The sequence below is a fragment of the Lissotriton helveticus genome, chromosome 3_2, assembly GCF_964261635.1.
Source record: "Lissotriton helveticus chromosome 3_2, aLisHel1.1, whole genome shotgun sequence".
Classification (NCBI taxonomy): Eukaryota; Metazoa; Chordata; class Amphibia; order Caudata; family Salamandridae; genus Lissotriton; species Lissotriton helveticus.
Genome location: NC_136062.1, coordinates 73,427,553 through 73,449,515, shown reverse-complemented (window position 1 = coordinate 73,449,515; position 21,963 = coordinate 73,427,553). Strand labels below are relative to the sequence as shown.

General features: G+C 48.0%; 1 protein-coding gene across 2 annotated transcripts in view; it reads right to left on the bottom strand.

The window, feature by feature from the left end:
* Positions 1–21,963, bottom strand: part of DMXL2 (Dmx like 2) — a 1,907,871-nt gene that overhangs the window by 159,779 nt on the left and 1,726,129 nt on the right. For both annotated transcript variants that reach the window (XM_078684818.1, XM_078684819.1), the window contains 2 exons: positions 20,809–20,886; positions 2,611–2,702 (listed from right to left, as the gene is read on the bottom strand). In XM_078684818.1, coding sequence (XP_078540944.1) covers positions 2,611–2,702; positions 20,809–20,886 — 170 coding nt within the window. The remainder of the gene's footprint in view (positions 1–2,610; positions 2,703–20,808; positions 20,887–21,963) is intronic.

Here is a 21,963-nt window from a genome sequence, read left to right as displayed (position 1 = left end):
CTGAGCATTAAAACAGTTTCTAAAACAAACCTTGTGTTGTTTTTCTCATGTTTCTAATGCTTATTTCTCATGTATGGTGGAAATTCTTTACAGCATATTTCAGCTCTATTCTTAATTTGGCTGCTATTGCATGTTTTTATATATATATATATGTATATATATTATATATGAGTGTATATATATATGTGGGGCACATATAATATAGTGTTTCCGGGGTCCCGCACATGGGCGGGAATATTCTAATGCTTAGGACTATTGATGAGGATCACCTGGAAGAGAATGGAAGAGCAATGACAAGTCATCCCCCAACAACACCAGCAGGGGGGATCCCCTAAAAGAACCCAGAGTCGAGACGCAGCCAGGTTACCTCAACCCCAAGGACTGTAGGAGTCAGAAGTGCAAGCAGCACAAGGAAGCAGGGCACAAACGAACCATACATTGGAGACCAAATGCATGGGCACCGAAGCACCCAGGTATTCGTCACCCAATCACCCACCAGAAAGAAGGAATGGAGCAACAACAACAACTAGGAGAGCATCCTCCTAAGGAGGGAGTAAGAAAAAGGCACTTGCAGAGGAACGCCGCCCTGAAGCAGGCGAGTGCAGAAGACAGAGAAGGGTCCTTGCAGAAACGGGGAGGAAGGGCGGGTCGTGAAGGAATCTGCGGATAGAATCGTCTCTACCAGATACATCGTTACCGAAGGTAAGTAACTCGTATATCTGATAGAGACTACTAGCCGCAGATTCCTTAACGTAGAATAAATAACTGTTGGACTTGGCCCTTCTGGCAGGTTCACTCCTGAACTTTTTGCTTTTTGTATGTGACCTGGGGATGGTGATTTTTGGTTTCTGCGCACTTACACTGTGTCCCAGTCGAAAGTGCGTGCGCACTCTGAGTGTGTGTGGTGAGATAGGCCTGCCCTCCCATAGGAAAGCATGGGGAACGTATGTGTCCCTGGTAGTTCCTGATGCGTTGGTGTGCAGGCCCGAGTTTGGTAGGTGCGAACTCGTGAGATTGAATGCTGCGCAATGATGTGTGAGGCGTGAATGTGTCTAATATGGAAGTGCCACTTCTAGAAGTGTGCCTGTCTGTGCAGTGAATGTGCTGGCGTGTGATTGGCTGGAGCTGGCTGCTGTGCCAGGCTCCATGAGTCATAATGGGTCTGCCCCGGTGGAGAGTGTTGAGATTAGCATGTGTGATGTGAGGGAGTGGTGCACCTGGGACCTGAATAGGGCTGGGCTTTCCGCACACAATGCTGGCTCCGCCCCCTGTGGTGCGTCTAATGTCCCTAGCCTGGCCAGTGAAAGGAAAGGGTGGTTGCGCACATCACAGTGCTCCAAAACCAGCTGCGACTGGTTTTTCCCCCACCCTGCACCCTGAGACAAAGGGATTTAATGTATAAAAAGGGGCTGTGTCCCCTTGCAATTTGTTCTTTCCCTGGATCCTTTTCCTGAGGGGGGCTGCTGCTGGGCGCCAGGAGGACCGCCTCGGGGATTGCCTCCCTGCCTAGGAGGACCCTGTGAGCTGGCACCTGGCAGGCCCAGCCTTGCCCCCCCCCCCCCCACCTCCTAAAAGACTTTTGCTGGACTTTTGTTGCCTGAACTTGGCCCTATAGCGCCTGGAAGCGCTCGTTTCCTTCCTGGTGCAAAGCTGGGTAGGGGTCGCTCCGGGTCCCGGGAAGGGAGGAAAACTCGGAGTCGACCCATCGGGATCCGCACGCGGAGCCGCGGGAGGGGCACCACCCGTATCCCTCGTCGCGTCGGCCGACCGAAGGGAGAAGTCGAAGACCGGCGATGCTTCTTCAACTTCTTTTTGTGCTTCCACTTACCTAAGTAGTGTGAAGACTTTGAGGAAGACTGGTGGTGGTGGCTCCATGACCAGTCTCGACCTCCCTAGAGACCGGGTCCTCGATCGGCGAGGAGCCAACTTCCAGGCCCGAGAAGCTTTGGGGACCTTTTCCGCAAAGACTTTGGGTATATGGTCCGGCAGTTTCAGCACGACTTGGGGCTGTGATCGCACTCCAGGCAAAACAGGCACATGCGGTGCGGAACTGTCACCGACATCAGCCGGCTACAGGAGCCGCAAGCCTTAAAACCGGGCTTACCTGATGTGCACCAGGGGTCAAAGACTAAAAAACAGTGTCGACAAAAGTCGCCAAAAAAATCAGTCAAAAAGTGACTGGGGGTACCGCTCCCTCCAGATCTGCACTCGCTGGTGCGGAAAAAGAAAGAAAACTCTCTGGATCTAGTCTGGCGCTGGGGCTAATTCCAAGGTAAGGAATCTATAACTATTTTTAGATAAAACAGCTTTTCAATACTTTAGTCAAGGGCAGTTAACATCAATTTGGATGGTGTCAGACAATACCTTCTCCTCCCGTCAATCCAACATAAAAGTTAAAAACACTGAATAAAAACCTCCAGGCTAACAAAAGGAGCACAATCCTATGCCTAATCTAATCCAATGCCAAAGACTAACTAATGTTTATTGAGGTTCATCAAATAGCGAATGGATCTGTTTTATACAGGGTATTTAAAACACAGCATGTATAAACCTATCAAACTACAATTCAATCTCCTCCCCCCTTAAAAATTGTAGAGTTTCGGAGCATACCTGTTGTCGTTTGAGTGCCCGCAGGTGGCAACCAGACTTGAAGATGTTATGAATGAAAAATCACTTGTAGCTTTACTGTGACACTGCCAACTCTATACAAAACAAAATCATGTTATCGTAAGAAAATTATTATTACTTCCCTTAAAGTGCATTTTTGATTTTGATTGCAAGCTGCTTTGTAACACTGTCACTAAACCTTAGCATTACCTACGTGATTGAGAGGATATAGTCCTTTACATACAGAAACATGAACAGTAGGGTTCTGATTAAACTAGACAAGAACTTCCAAGTGAGCAGTTATTTAAGATGAATTATGCCAAAAAGATGACTAATAAAAATATGTTCATAATCCTTTTTAGAAGAGCCAAGATTGGGCCTTGGAGAAAATGTTTATCTGTACCACAGAATGAGCTGAGAAAAAGAGAAGACGGGAAAGAGAAGATATTTGAAATTCCAAAGCAGTTCTAACTGTCATATGCAGGACCTCCCCAGCGACATTATGTTGAGGTTATCTTCTAAACAGGGAAAGAAATCAAATGAGAACATTGAATGTTGGAAGCTTCATTGAAGACACATATGGGTTCTATTTAACGAGTAAAATTACAAGTACCATCTATGTAGATAAATCATGCCTAAGAAATCAAACACAAGCTATTTTCCGTATGAGGCATTACAATAATACATGCTACATAGTAAACAATCTTTTAATTTAATATTAGAAGTTACAACTCCTTCAGCATAACGTCATTGACAAATAATCCATTGGCTGTTTAATTCAGCAGTGTCTAAAGTACCCTATATTTTCTTAGCTATGGTTATGTAGTATATGTTATACATTTAATAATTTTAGGTTACTAGATATACTAATAGATTCATTAGATTCTACTGTGTGGCCTGTTATTGAATGCTGGGTTTCAGGTTTGACAAGAGTTCCAGTCACGCACCAAGAGGTCTTTGGAGATTCCATCCGTCTTCTATCAGTTGGCCTCCCAGTTTCTCCGGTATGGGGGCATCTTTGTGGGATACTTTAGTATAATGAAATAAACATTGCTATTGAATCATCAATCGCTCCATGAATATTTGTCTTCCACTTTCAAACCAGTGTCCGTCAGTACATAAAGTACGAGTTACTTACCCTCGGTAACTATGTATCTGGTAGAGACGATTCTAGCCGCAGATTCCTTCACGTAGTATTATCCCCAGGCGTGAGACTGGATCCGGAAACTTTTTGCCACAAAATCCCTGCACGCCGGGGGTGGGGCGACATCACGCGGCTCCGCCCAGGCGTCGTCCGCGCACTTGACGTCAGCGAGGTCACATAAAGCCCCCCCACCCAACCTCCCCCCGGTGCGCCTACGTCAGTTTTCTTCTGAGAACTTTTCCGGACCACAACGCGGAACCACCAAATAAAAAACTGTGAGAGCATGGGAACAGTGTGCGAAAGAGCATACAAACAAGGGAAAACCCCATAGACACAGTGAAACACCGCAGTGTCCTAGGGCAAAGAAGAGAGGAAGAACAGAGCAGAGCCCTGAGCTGCCACCCAACCAACACAGACAGCAATCCCCCGCCTCTCCCTCTGGGACAGGGAACGTGCGTGTCATGTCACACAGAGCAGGCCTACAACCACCCCCTGAAACAAGGAAGGGGGGATGGTCCCAACAGGCAGGAACGACCAACCTCCACCCACCCTAGCTTAGAGGGCATCCACCCCCCAAGAGACAAGGTTAAGGTGCAACCGGAGAGCCCCAACCCAGAGGTGGTAGAGGCCCCAACAGCAAGAGGAAGGGAGGAAGGAAAAGATGGGAGGAAACCTCCCCGACCTGGAGCAGCCACAACAGCGGGGCATAGGAACACCAGAAGCCGCACCCTCCCAGAACGAAAGAGGAGGGAAGCCGTCAAGAGCAAAAGAAGGTACTCACAGAGGACATGGCCTCCACCGGGAGGCGAGTACCAAGGACCAGCCGAGGGGTCCTCGCAGAACGGGGAGGAAGGGTGGGCCGTGAAGGAATCTGCAGCTAGAATCGTCTCTACCAGATACATAGTTACCGAAGGTAAGTAACTTGTACATTTGATAGACTACTAGCCGCAGATTCCTTCACGTAGAATACATACCCCAGCAATACCCACGGGGAAGGAGGGTCTGCAAAAGGTCCCCACCAACCTGAACAGAACAGAGGGTCCCACAGGGGACTAGATCTGCGGACCAGGTAGAACCTCGTCCCGGACAGGCAAGGGGTTAACCCCACGAGCAGAATATCTCCGACCCCCAGGAGATGTAGGAGGAAGAAGGGGCTGAAGAGTGCCGTACACTCGCAGCAGAGGAGACAAGGGCAAGGCTAGGGAGACCGAATCACCCCACTCCCCTAAAAGGCAACACAGCGTCCATCCAATGCCAAGACAGGAAGAGGATAAGAAGAGGAAGAAGCCTAGAGGGCCCAAGGAAACGAGGGAAAATAAGGCGTACCCACCCCAAATGGAGGGAAACATGCAAGCCAGAGAGGCGCCGACAGTTATAAGCCGCAAGAAGAACAGCCCGGAGCCAAGGAAGGCCGGGTAGGCGAAGCCTGATAAGGGAGAACACAAAGGACAGGAGCAGGGGAAGGAGGGAATGCCCGGCACACCACTACGAGGGGCCACGCACACGACCTCAAGAAGCAAAAGCAACATACACAAACACCATGGAGACACCCGAAGGCGACCAGAACTCGTTAGCAGAGCGCAAGCTATATAACAGCTACCACTACCCCACATAGGGTACATTAAGTCCCAAGACATGGGAACCCTCTTTGGAAGAACTTCCGCAGCAGAGGAAAAAACCAAAAGAACCACAGGGAAAAGCCCCAGCGGAAGGCTTGACAAGCAGCCCAAGCAAAGCAGAAGGCCTAATCTCAGTGCCAAGTCTGTGCAACAACTTCAGCGAAACACATACAGGCAACAAAGAGCCTACAATGCCAAAGTCCCATGGGAGGGCTCAAATGGCCAGAAAGCACACTTAACAGCCAGACCACCCGGTCAAAGAAGGCCCAGAACCAGCCCAACTCAGCAGTCACTGAGGAGGAGGAGGATAAGGCGGAGGAGGAGGAAGAAGAAGACAGAGCCCTGCCAAGAACCTTTGGATGGCGGTGTCAGCTGGGGCATGAAACAACAGGCTGCCATCAAACGGAAGGTCAATGAGTCGCTCCCAAATATTCTCGGGGAACACTCCGTCCCAAAGCCAAGCATGGCGATGGAGAGCGACTGAGGAAGCCATGACCCGGTCCAGCACCTCTGAGATGTCCAGAGCGGATCAGAGAATAAACGCCACAAGCTCCAGGCCATCCAACGCATGATGGCGTAAGCCCACTTGAACATTCTCCTGGGAACGCTGAGGATCCCAGAGACTCAACCGAGTCCCACAAACAGGAGGAGTCCCTAACCAGAACACACAAGGTGTTAGGGGCCCGCAGGGCAGCGCTGGTCGAGGCAAACAGGTTGCGCCTTCAAGAGTCCAGCAAACAAGCCTCCCGGGATGGCAGAGTCATCAGTGGCGGCAGGGAGAGAAAAGCAGAGGGGTGAAGGGAAAGACATGCCGGGTCACGTGGCACCGGACGGTGCCGGTGCAGAAGATGCTGAGGCACCGGATCCACCTGAGGCAGGACGCCTCCAAGCCCCCGTAAAGGAAGAAAGGAGCGCACCCTCGAAGGGAAGCAAGATTTCCCTCGCACCAGAGCCCTGGTGGAGAACCTCCAAGAGATGGTCCGCCGGAAAATGAGTAACCGGGTCACCCATGACCAGGATGCCAACAGCTGTGGACACTACATGAGCAAAAGCCGCACCCGCCTCTGTAGGGCCCCCCGGTGGAGAAAGCAGCTCCTCCGTGGGCAACGGCTGCAAACTAAGGCGGCCGTCCCCGAAGCCAAGCGGGACGGGCAAGGGCCAGACCTGGTAGTCAGAAGGAGCCGAAGAATGAGGGACCTGCCGCTCTTCGGACGAACACCTCTGCCTCAGTGAAACGCGGGGAGCCGCCCTTCGACGCCGCCGGTAAAAGAGATACCACATGGCGACCAGTCTCCGGGGAGGATGACACCAATATACATCCTGCCTCCGGAGAAGACAGAGCGTCCGAAGACGAATCTGCAGCATGACTCCTGCGTGGAGCCGTAGAGTCCGCCACCTGAGGCAGAACGGCGGCACCACCCGGCGTCACCAAACAGTGTTCCTCCAAGTCACACCACATCGGGGACCGGAGAGGAGCCGGAGCAGGGGTGGCGCCGGAGCGGCATCGACTTGACCCGAGCCGAGGCAGCAGCCTGCGTGGAGGAACGAGAAGGGCCTGGGGAGTGGCACAAAGCCTGCTGCGGACCAGAATGTGGCGGAGATCGCCCGGCAACCCATGTGGCAGGGCCAGGGACGACTCAACCCCCGACTCGCCCTCCGACGAGGCAGCCGCCCTTTGGGAGGGACGAGAGGGTCCTGAAGAGGGACGAGGGGTCCCCACCCAGCCACTACCCGAAGCGGGACGAGGAGGGTCCACTGACCCCTGTGGCTCCGCACGGTCCAGTCGCTGCTGGCGCCGTAGAGGTGTCGCCTCGGCCTTAGACAGGACCACTTTGTTAAAGGACAGAGAGGGGCTCGGGGATGCAACCCGAGCCCCGGTGACGTCCCGCGACAGTGGGAGTTTGCGCTGAGGCAGAGAAGCGGTGGCCTGAAGGAGGTGCCCCAGAGGAGCAGCACCCCAACAGAACCACATTCTCCAAGCCTGGATCCGAACCAGTCGGCGTCGGGGGCTGAAGCCGCTGGCGGAGCCGCGAGGGCCCCTCACAAGGCAAGGGATCCGCTGATGCCCCGGGGGGGAAGGAAGAGGAGACGACAGCGAGGCCTGCAAAGCCGCCGTGTATGTCTTCATCTGGACTCTCGACGCCCCAGCACCGGGAAATGGTGGATGAATGTATGACGTTATAACGCATACTTTTACAACGCATACCTTTACAACGCATTTTTTACAACACAACATCCATTACAACGGATTCCATTACAACGCATGCCATTACAACACATTTTTAAAAACTACCTTTACAACGCATTCCATTACAACGCATACTACCTTTACAACGCATACCATTACAACGCATAACATTACATTGCATGTATGGTAAGTATTGTATAGTGTAGGGGTAAAAATTACTATTCTAACTCCAGCGGGGTGCAACAGTAGGGTAAGTGTTGGATAGTGTAGGGGTAAAAATTACTATTCTAACTCCAAGGGGTGCAACAGTAGGGTAAGTGTAAGGGTACTATGCGTTGTAATGTTATGCGTTGTAATGGTATGCGTTGTAATGACATGCGTTGTAGTGGTATGCGTTGTAGTGTCATGCGTTGTAATGGTTGCGTTGTAATGGCATGCGATGTAATGGATGTTGCGTTGTAAAAGTTTCGTTGTAATGGTAGTGCGTTGTAAAAGTTGCGATGAAAAGCTTGTTTCCCCGGTGGATAGGACGACATACCGGCTGCATCACTCGCGGAGAGCCCACGCCCCCGGCAGGCCGGAAACCAGCCCCCGGGGACAAACTGCGACACTTACCCACCGGGGAGCAATGCTCACGTGACATCGGAGTAGGGCGAGGACGACAACCACGGCCGTATCTGAAGCCGTCCGCCGAAGCAGACCGAGGGGTGGAGGTCGACCTGGAGAGACGCGCCGAGAGAAATTTCATTCGGCGCTCCCGCGGCGACTTCGGCTTCGACTGTTGGCACCCCGCAAAATCAGTGGTGCCGTGATCCTCCCCCAAACACCACATACAAATGAGGTGAGGGTCCGTCGCCGACATAAGACGCCCACACGACGTGCAAGTCTTGAAGCCCGAAGGCATTCGCACACTGTTCCACACAGAGAAGGGACAATGGAAAGAAAAAAGAGGGCCCGAAGCAAGGACCGGATCCGGTTGCACGCGGAAAGGTAAAGAACGGACGTAGGCACACTTATGTGACCTCGCTGACGTCAGTTCGCGGACGATGCCTGGGCGGAGCCGTGTGATGTCGCACCGCCCCAGCGCGCAGGAATGCTGTGGCAAAAAGTTTCCGGATCCAGTCTCACGCCTGGGAATAATTCTACGTGAGGGAATCCGCGGCTGGTAGTCTCTATCAGATAATAAAGATCATTGGGAAGATGTGTCTACAACCATTACCAAAACTATCGCAGGTAGGTTTCCATTTTTAGCAGATGGCCTAGCTGGAGCACTTTCTAATACAGGTACGAACACTAATCAATTGGTATCAAGCGCTCAGTGGTACCCTCAACAGATACAGATAATTGGGAAAGCAAAGAAACAAATGATGATGCCAAAGGAGGAAAGGACAAACTACTAGAAGTCTTGGCAAGTCGTTTTTCGGCAACGCTGGGTATTTCAAATTTAAAATCACCCTCTACTGCAACTTCGACTAACAATGCTGCAACCCTGGGCTTTATTCCCAAGGGCTGCATGATATTTTGAATTATCAAAACATTTTGGAGTTACTACACTATTTCCAAGAATTAACAGATATTTCTTCTACAGGTTTGTTAAGTGTTCGATTCATCCAAGATGTTAGTACTCAAAATGAGTCCACGGGAGAAATTTGGGCTAATGAATTATTTATACAAAAAATACTGGCAAGAGAGTCTTAGTTAGCATCGTGTGATATGATATTATCAAAACCAGTAAAATCAAAAATCTGTCTATATTACCAGAGAGACTCGCACATTACAGGCCTATTAATAAAATACGCCATCTGCAGATCTTACAAAATTGCCCCGTTTGGAGAGGAAGAGGTTAATTATACAAACTCCCTGGAGGAACGCAACAGCTACAGACTTGTTGACATTACAGAAATATCGACTGGATTCTTACTCTAGAATAAAACAAAAATATTTGGTTTTGAATTTGAATCCAGGATGCAAATTAAAATACATGTGATTTTGTTTTTGGTTGATAAAATAGCTCAAATTGAGGGGTTTTGAAACACTGTTTATCCTCAAAGGCTGTCACTTGTGTAATTATAAAGAGGCGTCGCTTGGGCACTTAATTTGTTTGTGTCCTAGTCTACTAGACATGGGGAAGTAATACTTGAATATGCACCTAATTTAATTAACTGTAGATATGTCAAAGAGTCTGTTGCCAATTGTTTATCAATAACAGATTGTCAATTTATTGGGAACTTAACTAAAAGTTGATATCTTCATTGTGGTCTTAGGAAAGTGTGATTGAGGTTCTCATTGAATATTTGCAAATATATTTGTTATTTGAATGTATTTACTATTGTGATGAAGATTTTAATATATTTCATACAATAACGACATTCATTCATTCACTGGCACAGGTGAATCACCTGCCAGCACAGGCTCCATGATCCCACACCGTCATAAAATGGTTGGTGGTGGTTCTGTTGTCTGAAAGATGGCAAGAAGAATTTTTTTATGGCAAGATCGATGGCTCACAGCTCCAGCATTTTTATGTGCAAACACTGCTCTGAGGACTAAAGGCCTCACTCCACTATTTCGCATAGGTGTATGCCACAGTTGAGCAAGAAGGAATCGGCAACCATGGTAGTCAGTGTCTGCAGAGAGCTGATAGGACGAGCCGACACAAGATTGACTGAGTCCAGTGGCTACCTTATTGCTGGTGTAGGAGAGTAGGGTCTGCAATCCTATGATCACCCCAGATTTTTGCTTTTTGCTTCACTGGTTTACGACTTTCCCTGGCTGTGGGCCTGCTAATCAGACCCACAGCCTAGCTGTTCTCTCTACTCCAAATTGTACCCAGGTACTGAATTGGCACTGGGCCCTCTCTTTGTGTCCCTGTAACCAGGGCAGAGGTGTACCCAGAAGTCTCCCAGGGGCTGCAGCATGTATTATGCCACCCCTGGGTTGACTAACTAAACACACCCTTTGCTTTAGATATAGTATTCCTATATCTAACCCTAAAATGGACACATATATTCCTATCAGTCACTCCTATGGCAGGCCTTAACAATCCTGAAATTAAAACAAAAAAGATTTGCCTACCCTTCATGTACTATCAAAGTTTTGCAGTTACTGAAGCAACAATGGTAAACACGTTTCTTCTGTTTATCATAGACATTTATTTGTCATTCCATTCATGCTTTTCATTTTTTTAAAACATATATGCATGTGGAAAGAGAGTTGCCTTTTCACCTTCCACTCACATACCACAAATAATAAATTGTGTCCATAAAAAACAGGTGATTTTATACAGTGAAAATATTTTTGTTAAACAATATGTGACTTATATACAGTGACAAAAAAAGTGTTGATACTTGTCAAAACAAATATGCATATAGCGCTTTTATAACATTAATACATTGTGAACAATAAAGTTTTTTTAAACAAAATGAAAAGACCAGTTTGTCTATTTGAAACAAGCATAAATCTGTGCGCCTTGTTTTACTACTAGGCTTGTGCCGACGCGTTTCGAGTCCTGGTGAAGGAGAAATGGCGTTTGGTAGGAGAGACTGATTATCAGGAAAACGAGCGCATAATTGCGACAGCAATTGAAGCACAATCTATCTGCACAGCAGGGTGTATTTATGCGACCCCCAGCGATATTATGAGGCACTAAAGACTCATTCAGAAACACTCAACAAAGTCCCCAATTTTTTGACCTACATCGTGATTTCACGAAGGTTCAGGAGCATTAACTGACTCCCACACTCTGTAGGTTCTTGTTGGATGGCCACAACGCTCCTAAAAATCTATGAGATACATTGAAAGACGAAACCACTCATTCACATCAGAACAATAAAGCCCTGATGAGAGTTTGGCGATTCATTGTCCGGACTCGAAACGCGTCGGCACAAGCCTAGTAGTAAAACAAGGCGCACAGATTTATGCTTGTTTCAAATAGACAAACTGGTCTTTTCATTTTGTTTAAAAAAACTTTATTGTTCACAATGTATTAATGTTATAAAAGCGCTATATGCACGATTGGAATCATCATCTTGCATATTTGTTTTAAAAAAATGAAAAGCATGAATGGAATGACAAATAAATGTCTATGATAAACAGAAGAAACGTGTTTACCATTGTTGCTTCAGTAACTGCAAAACTTTGATAGTACATGAAGGGTAGGCAAATCTTTTTTGTTTCAATTTCAATTGGCCCAGCTAACCCTTCTGTCCCATGGGCTCAACTCCCTCCTTGTTTTTAACAATCCTGAAGGCAGAGTGCTTGGAATAATGTGAAATGGTGCTCTGGCATGAGCTGAGCCCGTTTGCAGCTTGCGGAACCAAGTCCTAATAGCTGTTCCATGATAACGCTATACCATATACTCTTAAGTGCATTATGTACCTCGCGGTCATATGCTAACTTTGGTATAGCATTATCAAAACATGTCGAGTAAGGTGTCATACGAATTGGAATACTAACCCCTCGCCAATTCTGGCGACGGGGTTAGCATTCCACCCTTCTAGAGGGACAAGACATGTAGGTAACCTGTAACCCCGGTTAAAGTCAGACATAGCCTCAGCTTCCACAAAATGGATGCTGCCACCGAGACACAAGTCTGCCCTCCTGCTGCTGGGAGTCCTTCCAGCAACGGAGGCCAGGACAAAGGGTTTCCTGTCAGGGGCGGTGCCAGCACCATCCCAGACAGGATTTTGTGTATCCCAGGTAGGCAGGGCTTTAGAGGAAGGTGACTGCAAGTGGCACCCCGGTGCTCACTGTGCATAGGCCGGCTCAAACCAGTTCTGAGGGCACACCAGCCCCTGAGCTGGGGAGAGACCGGACAAAGGAGAGGGGTGTAACCACCCCCCTCCTAGTCCCACCCATAGGGCAGGACTTAGTCGCGTGCCAGCCCCCTTTTGCAGGATAAAGGTAAGAGCAGGCCCCCTTCCAAATTAGATCATCTTTGAATCCTGAAACTACTTTCCCCGAAAGGAACTCAAGACTCTTCTCAAGATTTCTCCCTTGTGACTAAGGAGTAGTCACCCTGCAGCAGCAGGCACCAACTAAGTATCTTGCGGTTTGCTGCCAGCCTCTCCTACGGATCAAGACTGCCCAGCTCGACGAGACCCGGACTCCCTGCCCTCTCTGACCTCAACCTACCTCTACAGCACAGCTGAGAAGCGTGGGTGCGACGAGACCAGAGGACCCGGCGACCATCAGAACCAGCACGACACTGACCTAACACGACCACCGAGGGACCCTCGAGTGGGTGCACTGGGGTAAGAGAAGCCCCAACCCCAAGCAGCACGAGCACCGAAGTCCAGCCCCCCAGCATCCTCCAGATCTGCGTGGGGCCCTTTTGCTCCTGCGCTGCTTGCCACGTTGTCCGGTCACTTGCCCGTCGGCTAGTGACCCTCCAGACGACGTCCTACGTTTGTTTCACCGCTGGTCTAGCTCCTCTAGACTGGCCCTTGTGTCCTCTTGAAGGGGAACTTCCTCGGACCCTCCTGGTCCACTCCAGACGCCATTTTGTGTCTCCACATGGGCTTGCCTTAGCCAAGGCTTGTTGCCTCCTCCAACGGATCCAGCATCGCCAGCAGCAGACATCCGACGTGGGACAGCTCACAGACCTCCAGCCTGGTCGACATCAGCGCCCTGGTCCATGCAGCAGCAGAATCCAGTGTCACCTCTTCACCTGGCTGAGTGACCTCGTCCGGTGCCATCCTGGTGCCTACCTAATCACTGGCTAGTGATTCAGAACTTGGTCCCCTCTGCTTACAGGTACTCTTCTTCAACTGATCCAGTCCTTGGATCAGCCCGGAACATCTTCACTGGTCGCCTGCCAGCAACTTTTCCTTCAGGCTCCTGATTCGTCAACAAGGGTTTCCGACGACACTTGAACCCTATGCAGCCGCAGCCCCTGGGCTAGGTAAACCGAGTACCACGGTGCTCCAGCGTAGAACAACTCTCTAAGTGTCTAGATCCACTTTCGTTTTTGACCTACCTAGTCGGGTTCGCCCGAGAACACTAACTTTTGCTTTTACTAGCCTCCATAGACTTTGTCCCGCATTACGCGCGAGAGTGCACACTCTGCACACGACGACCCTAGGCCTCCTGCTTGTAATCTAAAGGTTCAGTAGTACAGTCCTAGCGATCCCAAAGCCTCTGAGAATAGTTACTTACCTGCTAGTATTTCGCATTCCACTTTTGTAGTATATGGTTTTTCGTGCCCCTCGGGCATTTGTGTAAATTGTGCGACTTAAAGTATTTTCTTAAGAGTTTTGTTGTGTGCTTAGCTCCCTGTCTCATAAAGAGCCAGGGTAGTCTTGTTATAAATAAATATAATTTATTTTTGATAACAACTTGTGTGGTGTCCTTTCACTTGGTGTTCAAGGGGTAAATGTGATGGTAAAACAGCTGGCTTAACACGCCCTCTAGAGTTTAGCCTAAAGACTGCACATGTCCATGCTACTAGGATAGCTGGTCTATCAGGTTGACTTACAACCAATCATCAATAAGGGTTGTTTGGACTGATACATAGTGATCACTAGAATAGTGAGCACTGCATATCAGGCCAACTTCTCACAGCTGGTTCCACTGTTGTCACAGCCACCACTTGAGGACCATGACACATTATATGGCTAGTGGAATTAATATGTTGCACGAGGACAAGGAGCTACTAGGATGATTTCGGCCTGGTTGTTCTTAATCTTCTTTAGAACTCTGGACAGGACAGGCAGTGGCGGTAAGGCATAAAGGAGCCCTGAGCTCCCCTCAAGGTGGAATGAGTCTTCGAGAGAACCTCCTTGGGAACTCCAACACGGAACAATGCTGACATTGTGCGTTCTCAGCTGTGGCAAAAAAAATCAAGCCAGCGTTCACCCCACTGATAGAAGATGCCCTGAGCCACCTCCAGATGAGCCACCTCCGGATGCAAAAGTCATCCAAGGTCTGCTAAGTGTTGGTAGCCAGGTTTATCCCCCCTGGCATTTAGAGATCCTGTCAGATGATTCACCACTAATGATCTCGCCATTTAGTTCATCGCCAGAGAAATGCCCTAGCAGTCCAGCTACTCCCAGAGACATAGAAACTCTTGGGCTACCCAAGAGAGTAGCCTACCATTTTTGTTGCAGCACCTCATCACGGTGGTGCCCCTGGACTACCCTTACTCTGATGACAGGCATTGAGGCCTTCAACACCAAGTGAATCACCCTCAACTCCAACAAACTGATGTGGAATTGAGCTCCTGGAAACTAGAGGCCTCTGACCCCTCCCCCCTCCCCCCCACTTTCCCAGATGGCGTCCCCAACCCAGAAGCCATATATCTGTCACCACAGTCAAATCTGGGTGGGGGAAAGAGAGGGGCCTGCCACTGACCTAACTGTGGTCCAACAGCTAACTCTGCAGGTTGTTTGCAGTCTTCTTTGAAATCTGGATTCAGTTCAACTTTGGGTCCCACTGCAGAGCCTACATATGCCATCTGGCATGTTTCACAAGAAGGATGCAGGAACTCAACTATCCCTGTAGCCCCAGAGTAATACTTATTGAATTCCAGGACAGGGGCTAAAACTGCTCTGGGACAAAGGCACAAAACCGTACCACATCCAGAATGGTTTAGCTTAAAGGGAGCAACTGCAAAGGAAGCAGGTGCAACTTTGGCGCATTGCTAGTAAACCCCAATGCTGGTTTGCCATGGTCTGGAGGTGGTTGACAACTCCTTGTGGCGAGGCAGTCATTGTGGTAAAGACTGGTAACTCCCCGATCTCCAAAGGTGCGGTACTGCGACCACTGCCGTCATTTTAGTTAACACCTGTGGGAGACTTGTAAAGCCAAAAGTAAGCACTGCAAACTGAAAATGATCCTGGTGCACAGTCAACCACAGGTAAAGCTTGTGGGCCTGCAGGATAGGGTTATGGAAACAAGCATCTGGAATCTCCGATGCCACCATCCTGGCTGTGGGATCTAGGACAGACAGGACGTGGGCTAGTGTGAGAGTCTTGATTTTTTCCTTCTGTAGGAAGGTGTTGAGAGGATGGAGATCTGAAATAGGATAAAGGACTCTGTCCTTCTTCAGCACCAGGAAGTAGCAGAAGTAACACCAACCTCCTATTTTCGATGCCAGAAGCCCTATATTTGTCCACAAGGGCCTGCACTTCCTGTCGCAAGTTGTAGAGGTAGTTCTTTGCCAGCCACCATTATGGTGATAGAAGGTATGGTGGGTTGAAAAGAAATGAGAGGATGCAGCCCAATGAACAATTTGCATGACTCACTTGTCTGAGGTGATGACTTGTCACTCCAGGAGGAAATATGGGATCTGGTCTCTGACAGGGTTGTTATGTGCTGGAAAGAACACACTAAAGTAGTTTTGCTGCTGCGGTTGCTGGGAGGGCAGGGAACTGGGTCACCTTGGCTACGAAAAGTCTGGAAGGCCTGCTGGGCTGCCAGATAGACCAAAGGAACGTGCTGTGGCCCTATCTCCTAAAATCGTTCCAGAGATGAATCCACGTTCTCACCAAAAAGGTGAGAGCTATCAAACAGCATGTCCTTTAAGGGTGCCCAGACATCTCCAGAGAAGCCCATAGTCCTCATTCAGATGTGGCACTGAATCATCACACTCATAAACATCACCTTACCTAGCGGTCCGTCATGTCCAAGCCAGAGTAACTTACACATTTTCCTGCAAATGGCATGTCCTTTACCGATGCCTGGATATCTCCGAAGAAGCTGCATCACGGCCATCTCGAACAGCTTGGGTCAGGAATGTCCCAAGATATTTTGGTACTGCTGGTAAAACATGGGCCACAGTGTCCCATAGGGCATGAGAGTAGCTGCCTAGAAGACGCTGGAGTTTATAGATTGCAGTGTAAAGCTTGTGGATAAAAAATTACATTTGCCAAAGGTCTATATCCTTTTATACTCACATCAGGTGTGGAGGTGGCCTAAGGCTGACGGCGGGATGGCAGTGCCAGACTTCGAGCTTTATTATTTGGCTGCCCAACTGCAGGTACTTACGCAAAGCATAGCAGCGGAATTTCGAGGTCCTGACCAATTGCGAGGGGCAGGCATACAGCGGCATATCCTTTCGTACATAGTCCTACAGCAAAAACTTAATTTACAAGACTTGACGATGGAGGAGAACACCCTGCGGCTCAGCTGGAATAGGAGTTGACGCAGAGCTGGGGCGGAGCAACCGTATGCACCGGAAATCCCATTGGGGATGCTGACTGCACTACCGCACGGTGGGGACTGGTCCCCCTTATGGAATGGGAACAACGAGGACTTCACATGGTGGGGGATCTATATGAGGATGGAGGGCTGTTGCCCTTCCGTGCCCTACAGGAGAGATATGATCTCCCTGAAGGAGGCTTTCTGATTCATGCGGCGGTAACAGTGGCTATTCGAAAGCATTGGCAGAAGGGGCAGGTGGAACCAGCGACTACTATGGCCTGTCAGTACGTTGTGATGGCCGCAGGAACTGTCAAGGCGGTTACTTGCCTTCAGTCCAGAATGTTGCGAGAGGGACTCCACCCACTAGACGGCCTCAAACTCAAATGGGAGGAGAGCATAGGCAAACCGATACCAGACACGGTATGGGGTCACATCCTGAGGAGAACGTGGAAGGGGAGTAGGAACGCGTGCTTCCAGCAAGTGCAATTTTTCATCTTACACCGGGCTTATTTGACCCCTGGGAGGATTCGGAGGTATTTCCGGGTGCGTGACGCAGCGTGTCCCAGGTGTTCTGAGCAGAGGGTGGAATTAGAACATATGCTTTGGAACTGTCCAGCTCTAAGACGATATTGGGTGGAGGTAGGGGAGCTCCTAATGGAAATTACCGATAGACAATTAGATTTCGACATGGCACTGTGTTTGCTGCATTGGTTTCCACACACGCCCAAGACTAAGGTAACCAATAAATTCATTGACTTGGGCTTATTCTTAGCAAAGCGGGAAATCACCTGGCATTGGAAATCACGGGAAGGGCCGTCGAGCAAGAGGTGGAGGACGGAGTTATACAAATGGGCGAGTAGCGAACGTTCCATTAGGTTTCGACAGGCTAAGCGCACGGCCAATGAAAAGGCTCTAGATGTGGCCAAGGCTTGGGACACATTGGTGCAGACGCTCCAGCAGGAGGGGGATACTTGAATTGTCCGTACTGTACATGTGATACTTACGAATGCGCATTAAGTCTGGAGCAATGTCCATACAGCTGGTACGATGATCTGAACAATGTTCCTGAAATGTGCCCACACCAAATGCCAAAAGGGGGGAGGGATCCGGGGGTTTAGTTGGGAGTAACCCTGAAGACATATTTGGCGACTGTAACTGTGGTGGAAGTTGTATTGGTTTGTATTATGATTAAAATCAATAAAATATGTTTTCCAAAAAAAAAATCAGGTGTGGAGGTGGGAAAGAATTGGGATTAATCTTACTGGTGGGTGCCTGCATCACCAAACTATCTGATGTGGGATGTTGAGCAAGAAAGTCAGGGTCACCTAGTGCCAGTCAATGGCGCAGAACAACCTGCCAATTGACTGGCAGCCCCGAAAATGGTTTCGCCCAGGTGCCATAAAAGGGTATCTGTGACGGATTTGTTGAATGAAAATATTGGTTCTGTAGGTGCGTGCCTAGGCTGGAGTACTTCTGTCAGAACATTTATCTTCACCTCCATAGTGGGGAGTTGTACATCTAGTACTTCTGCTGCCCTCCACATAAATACAGTGAAGGAAACACTTTCTTCCATGGTTCGGCTGAGAGGAGAAACAAGTCCAGTGTATGCAGAAGTATCCAAGCCACTGGTGTCTTGTAGGAAATCATAAAAAAATTCCTGACCATACACTGGAATAAAATGACCCCCCTCATCAAAAGTGTTATCTGAGTCAATGTCAAAAATATTGTAAATAGTCCGAGACCTAATGTGTGGTAAAGGCAAATTATCAGAATAACATGCCCTCTGGTGGTGGACTCAGAGCTCACACCCGATTGATGACGTGATGGATTATGCTCGGAGTCTGAGAGCACAATAGATTGCAAATCCTCCTCTGGTTTTGATGATGTCAGCAATGATGATGATTCAAAGGGAACTGGTGCAGAGATTGGAGCCGAAATCTGCGCTAGAGTCGGTGGTGAACCAGAGGTGGGTTCAAGGAGCACAGATAGTGCAGAGGAGGGAACTACAAGTGAAAGTCTGACTGGAGGTCTGTGCTGATCCTTGAGGCCAAAAGGCACACCAGATTAAAGGCCGACACTTGATGAGATGTCGGACACTGACTAGTAACTGAGGGTGCACTGAGACTAGACTCAGAATCTGCCACAAAAGAGATCGGGAGTGAGATCAGATGGCACGTTGACGATCTAACACCCTGTATGGAGTTCAAGAGTTTCAAGAAGGGGCCGATTCCTGCATGGTTTTTATGCTTCTTTTTACACTTACCCAAAGACTCTGATCGCAAAAAAGATTTCATGGAGGAACAACTTCAGGAACGGGATCTTTCTTTCGACTTTGATGGAGTCTTCTGATGTTTGGTGACATACCGTTTTGCCTTACGGACTCAGACAGCCTTCAAATTCATCTGGGTACAGTCATCACAGGACTTGGAATCGTGCTCTCTCTCTAGGCAGGAAAGGTATACTTCTTGAGGGTCTGTGACAGATATCTATTTGCAACAGTCCCTGCAACAGTTTGAACCCTGTCGTCTTAGGGTGATATTGTCCCTTGTACAATGGTAAAACTTAGCTGAAAAGACCAAGATGTATCTCTGGATCTGCTTCTGAATGATAGAAAGAAAGGGACTGATATTGGCAAGCTTGGGTGGGGATTATATGCCATTTCATCCATCACTCCACTGTGCCCAAAACTGCACCATAAATAGAAGTTTAAATGAAAGAATCTGGTAGGACTTCAACACATTATAGTGACCCTCAACAATGTCATGAGAGCAGCCATATTCCGGAGGTGTTCCACGACTGACTATGCCAAGCCTGTATTCAGCAGCCAGGCATCAAAATACAGGGACTTTAAAACTCCACAGTTGGGCAGCGACCACTGCCATCACTTTTGTGAATCATAGAGGCGTGCTGGTGAGACCACAGGGAAGCAAGTCAAACTGAAAATGCATCTGAACCTCATTGTACAGCTGATAACACCTGGAGGACTGCAGGACAGCTATATGAAAATGTATGCCCTGCGAGTCCAACAATACCATGCAATTACAAATGCAAAACCTGAGCCAACATGAGCATTTTTAATTTGTTCTTCCGCTAGAAGACATTTAAGAGTCAAAGGTATAGTAAAGGTCTGAGGCTTCATCCTTTTTTGAGACAAGGAAAAAGCAAGAGAACAACCCTCACTGCTTCGGATTCCGATACACGCTTGATGGCACCCATGGAACAGCAACAGGCAGATCTCCTGTAGTAGGATGGACAGATGTTCCTTAAAAATATTCTTGTGGGGACGGGATAGTGGTGAGGAAGACATAGTAGTTTTTAAAAATCTGTAAAACCCATCTGTCGGATCGCCAATCAGGAGGAAATCTTGAATTCTGTCCCCTACTGATTGGGCATGCGTCACCCTTAGTGAAAAGGTTTAAAGGCCATTGTACCAGGGGAGGAGAGATTGGAAGGCTGATGCCCCTGCTGACCATGATGCCTGCTAGACCAGTCTCCACAACCTCAAAACTGGCTGAGAAGGCTGTCTTGGTCTATATGCTGGCACTCTGGAAAAACCTCTAAACATCCGGAATTGATGGGGTTAACAGCCTACAGAACTGCACTGTATCTCTGCTGTCTTTAAGGAATTCCAAAGCATAGCTCACCATTAGGGTCGCCTGACCGTCACTGGAGAATTAAGTGGACCTTATCCAGGCTTACCTATTGGTACCCACCCCCTGCTAGGCAATCCGGGGCACTCAGCCCTGCACGGTTAACATACTTGTTTTCATCTTGGCCATTACATATTGTAGGTTCAAAAGGTATATTTGGGGACTATTTTGAATGTTTGTCAGTTTTAACAATACAGGTATCATAGCCCATTTCATTCAATGTAACTAATCTAGCCATTCAAGGTACGTAGAAGGTACTAAGGTACAAACAATACATGCACATATTCTTTTTGTGTAAGTGAACATATGTTACATATTTTTTAAAGAACTCCCTGCCATACATTCAACAATTAACTACATACACCCATGAACAGGGTCAGATTAGGTCTAGAAGATTAAAACTGCATAGCCCTAATAGTGCAGTAATTCACAGATTCGGATTAATACTTATTTACCTACCAAGTAAGGTTTCGGATTAGATACGGTTTGGTTTACTTGCCAAATACTTAAAAATCCTTCTCCATCAGCAACACCACACTGAAAAAGAAACAAAAAAACTATGTTAATGTTATGACTACACGCAAAAAAAGTTAATTCGGTGCTACAGAGCACAACCATGTCAATAATTGTGAATTCTACTGATAACCTTAGGACCTACAACTACATGTGCAACATTATATAATATACAGTTTTAACAGTAATCTCTTTACCTACATTAGGTACTTAGCAGCAACCCTCAAGTTAACTTTTCTAAACACCAATAAACTACATTTCCCCTGCACAGAGGGTGAAAAGTTACAAAACACCGTTCAGCATCAATCATCAGGCTTCCTCCATTATAAACTCACTTCCATACACCTGCTCCTCTTTTTTCTCTGCTCAGCGCAAACTTGAGTGCTGTTTTTTTCTAACTTAATTGTATTAAGTGGTTAATGCATTTTGTACTCAGATGATTATCTGCAAAGTGGAGTGAAAAACCTTTAATTAGGTCTGCCTACATATCACTCCTGCAGTGAGCAGATTAGAAATGGGTTGGCCGCCCACCCCCCAATAATCTATCAATTAAATTCTGCACCTCACCAGACACAGTGTGGATGGTAACATCAGAGAGTCTGGCCCCAACTAAAATTGACAAGGTACTGAGGTGGCGTAGGAAATTGGGTTACTGACTGAGGGTGGAGAAACCCTACTCAAGCAGCAACCACATCTCAGTCAGGGTGAAACAGAAGAAAACCCCAAATTAACCAGCGCTTAATCCTTTGGTAGCTTGGCACAAAAGTACTGAGGCTTAATTAAGAGGCAATTTGTAAACTATTTATGCAGCACTTCAAACAGCAGTAAAGTGAAAACACAACATAAGAAAATACAACACAAATTTTTTTTTAAAAGAGTAAAATCTAATAAATTATTGGACAGCACCAACAAAATAGCCAATCAGTTGAATCAGAAATATGCAATTCCCAAGTTCTAAGTAAAAATAGTGCCTAGAAGCACAAAACGTCAACTGTGGTTATTGGGTCGCACCAGACTGGGCCAAAGTCACAGGTTCAGGACAACCGAGATGGAGCATGGACTGGATACAGGGACCAGGTTAGGTTAGGTTAGGTGAACAAA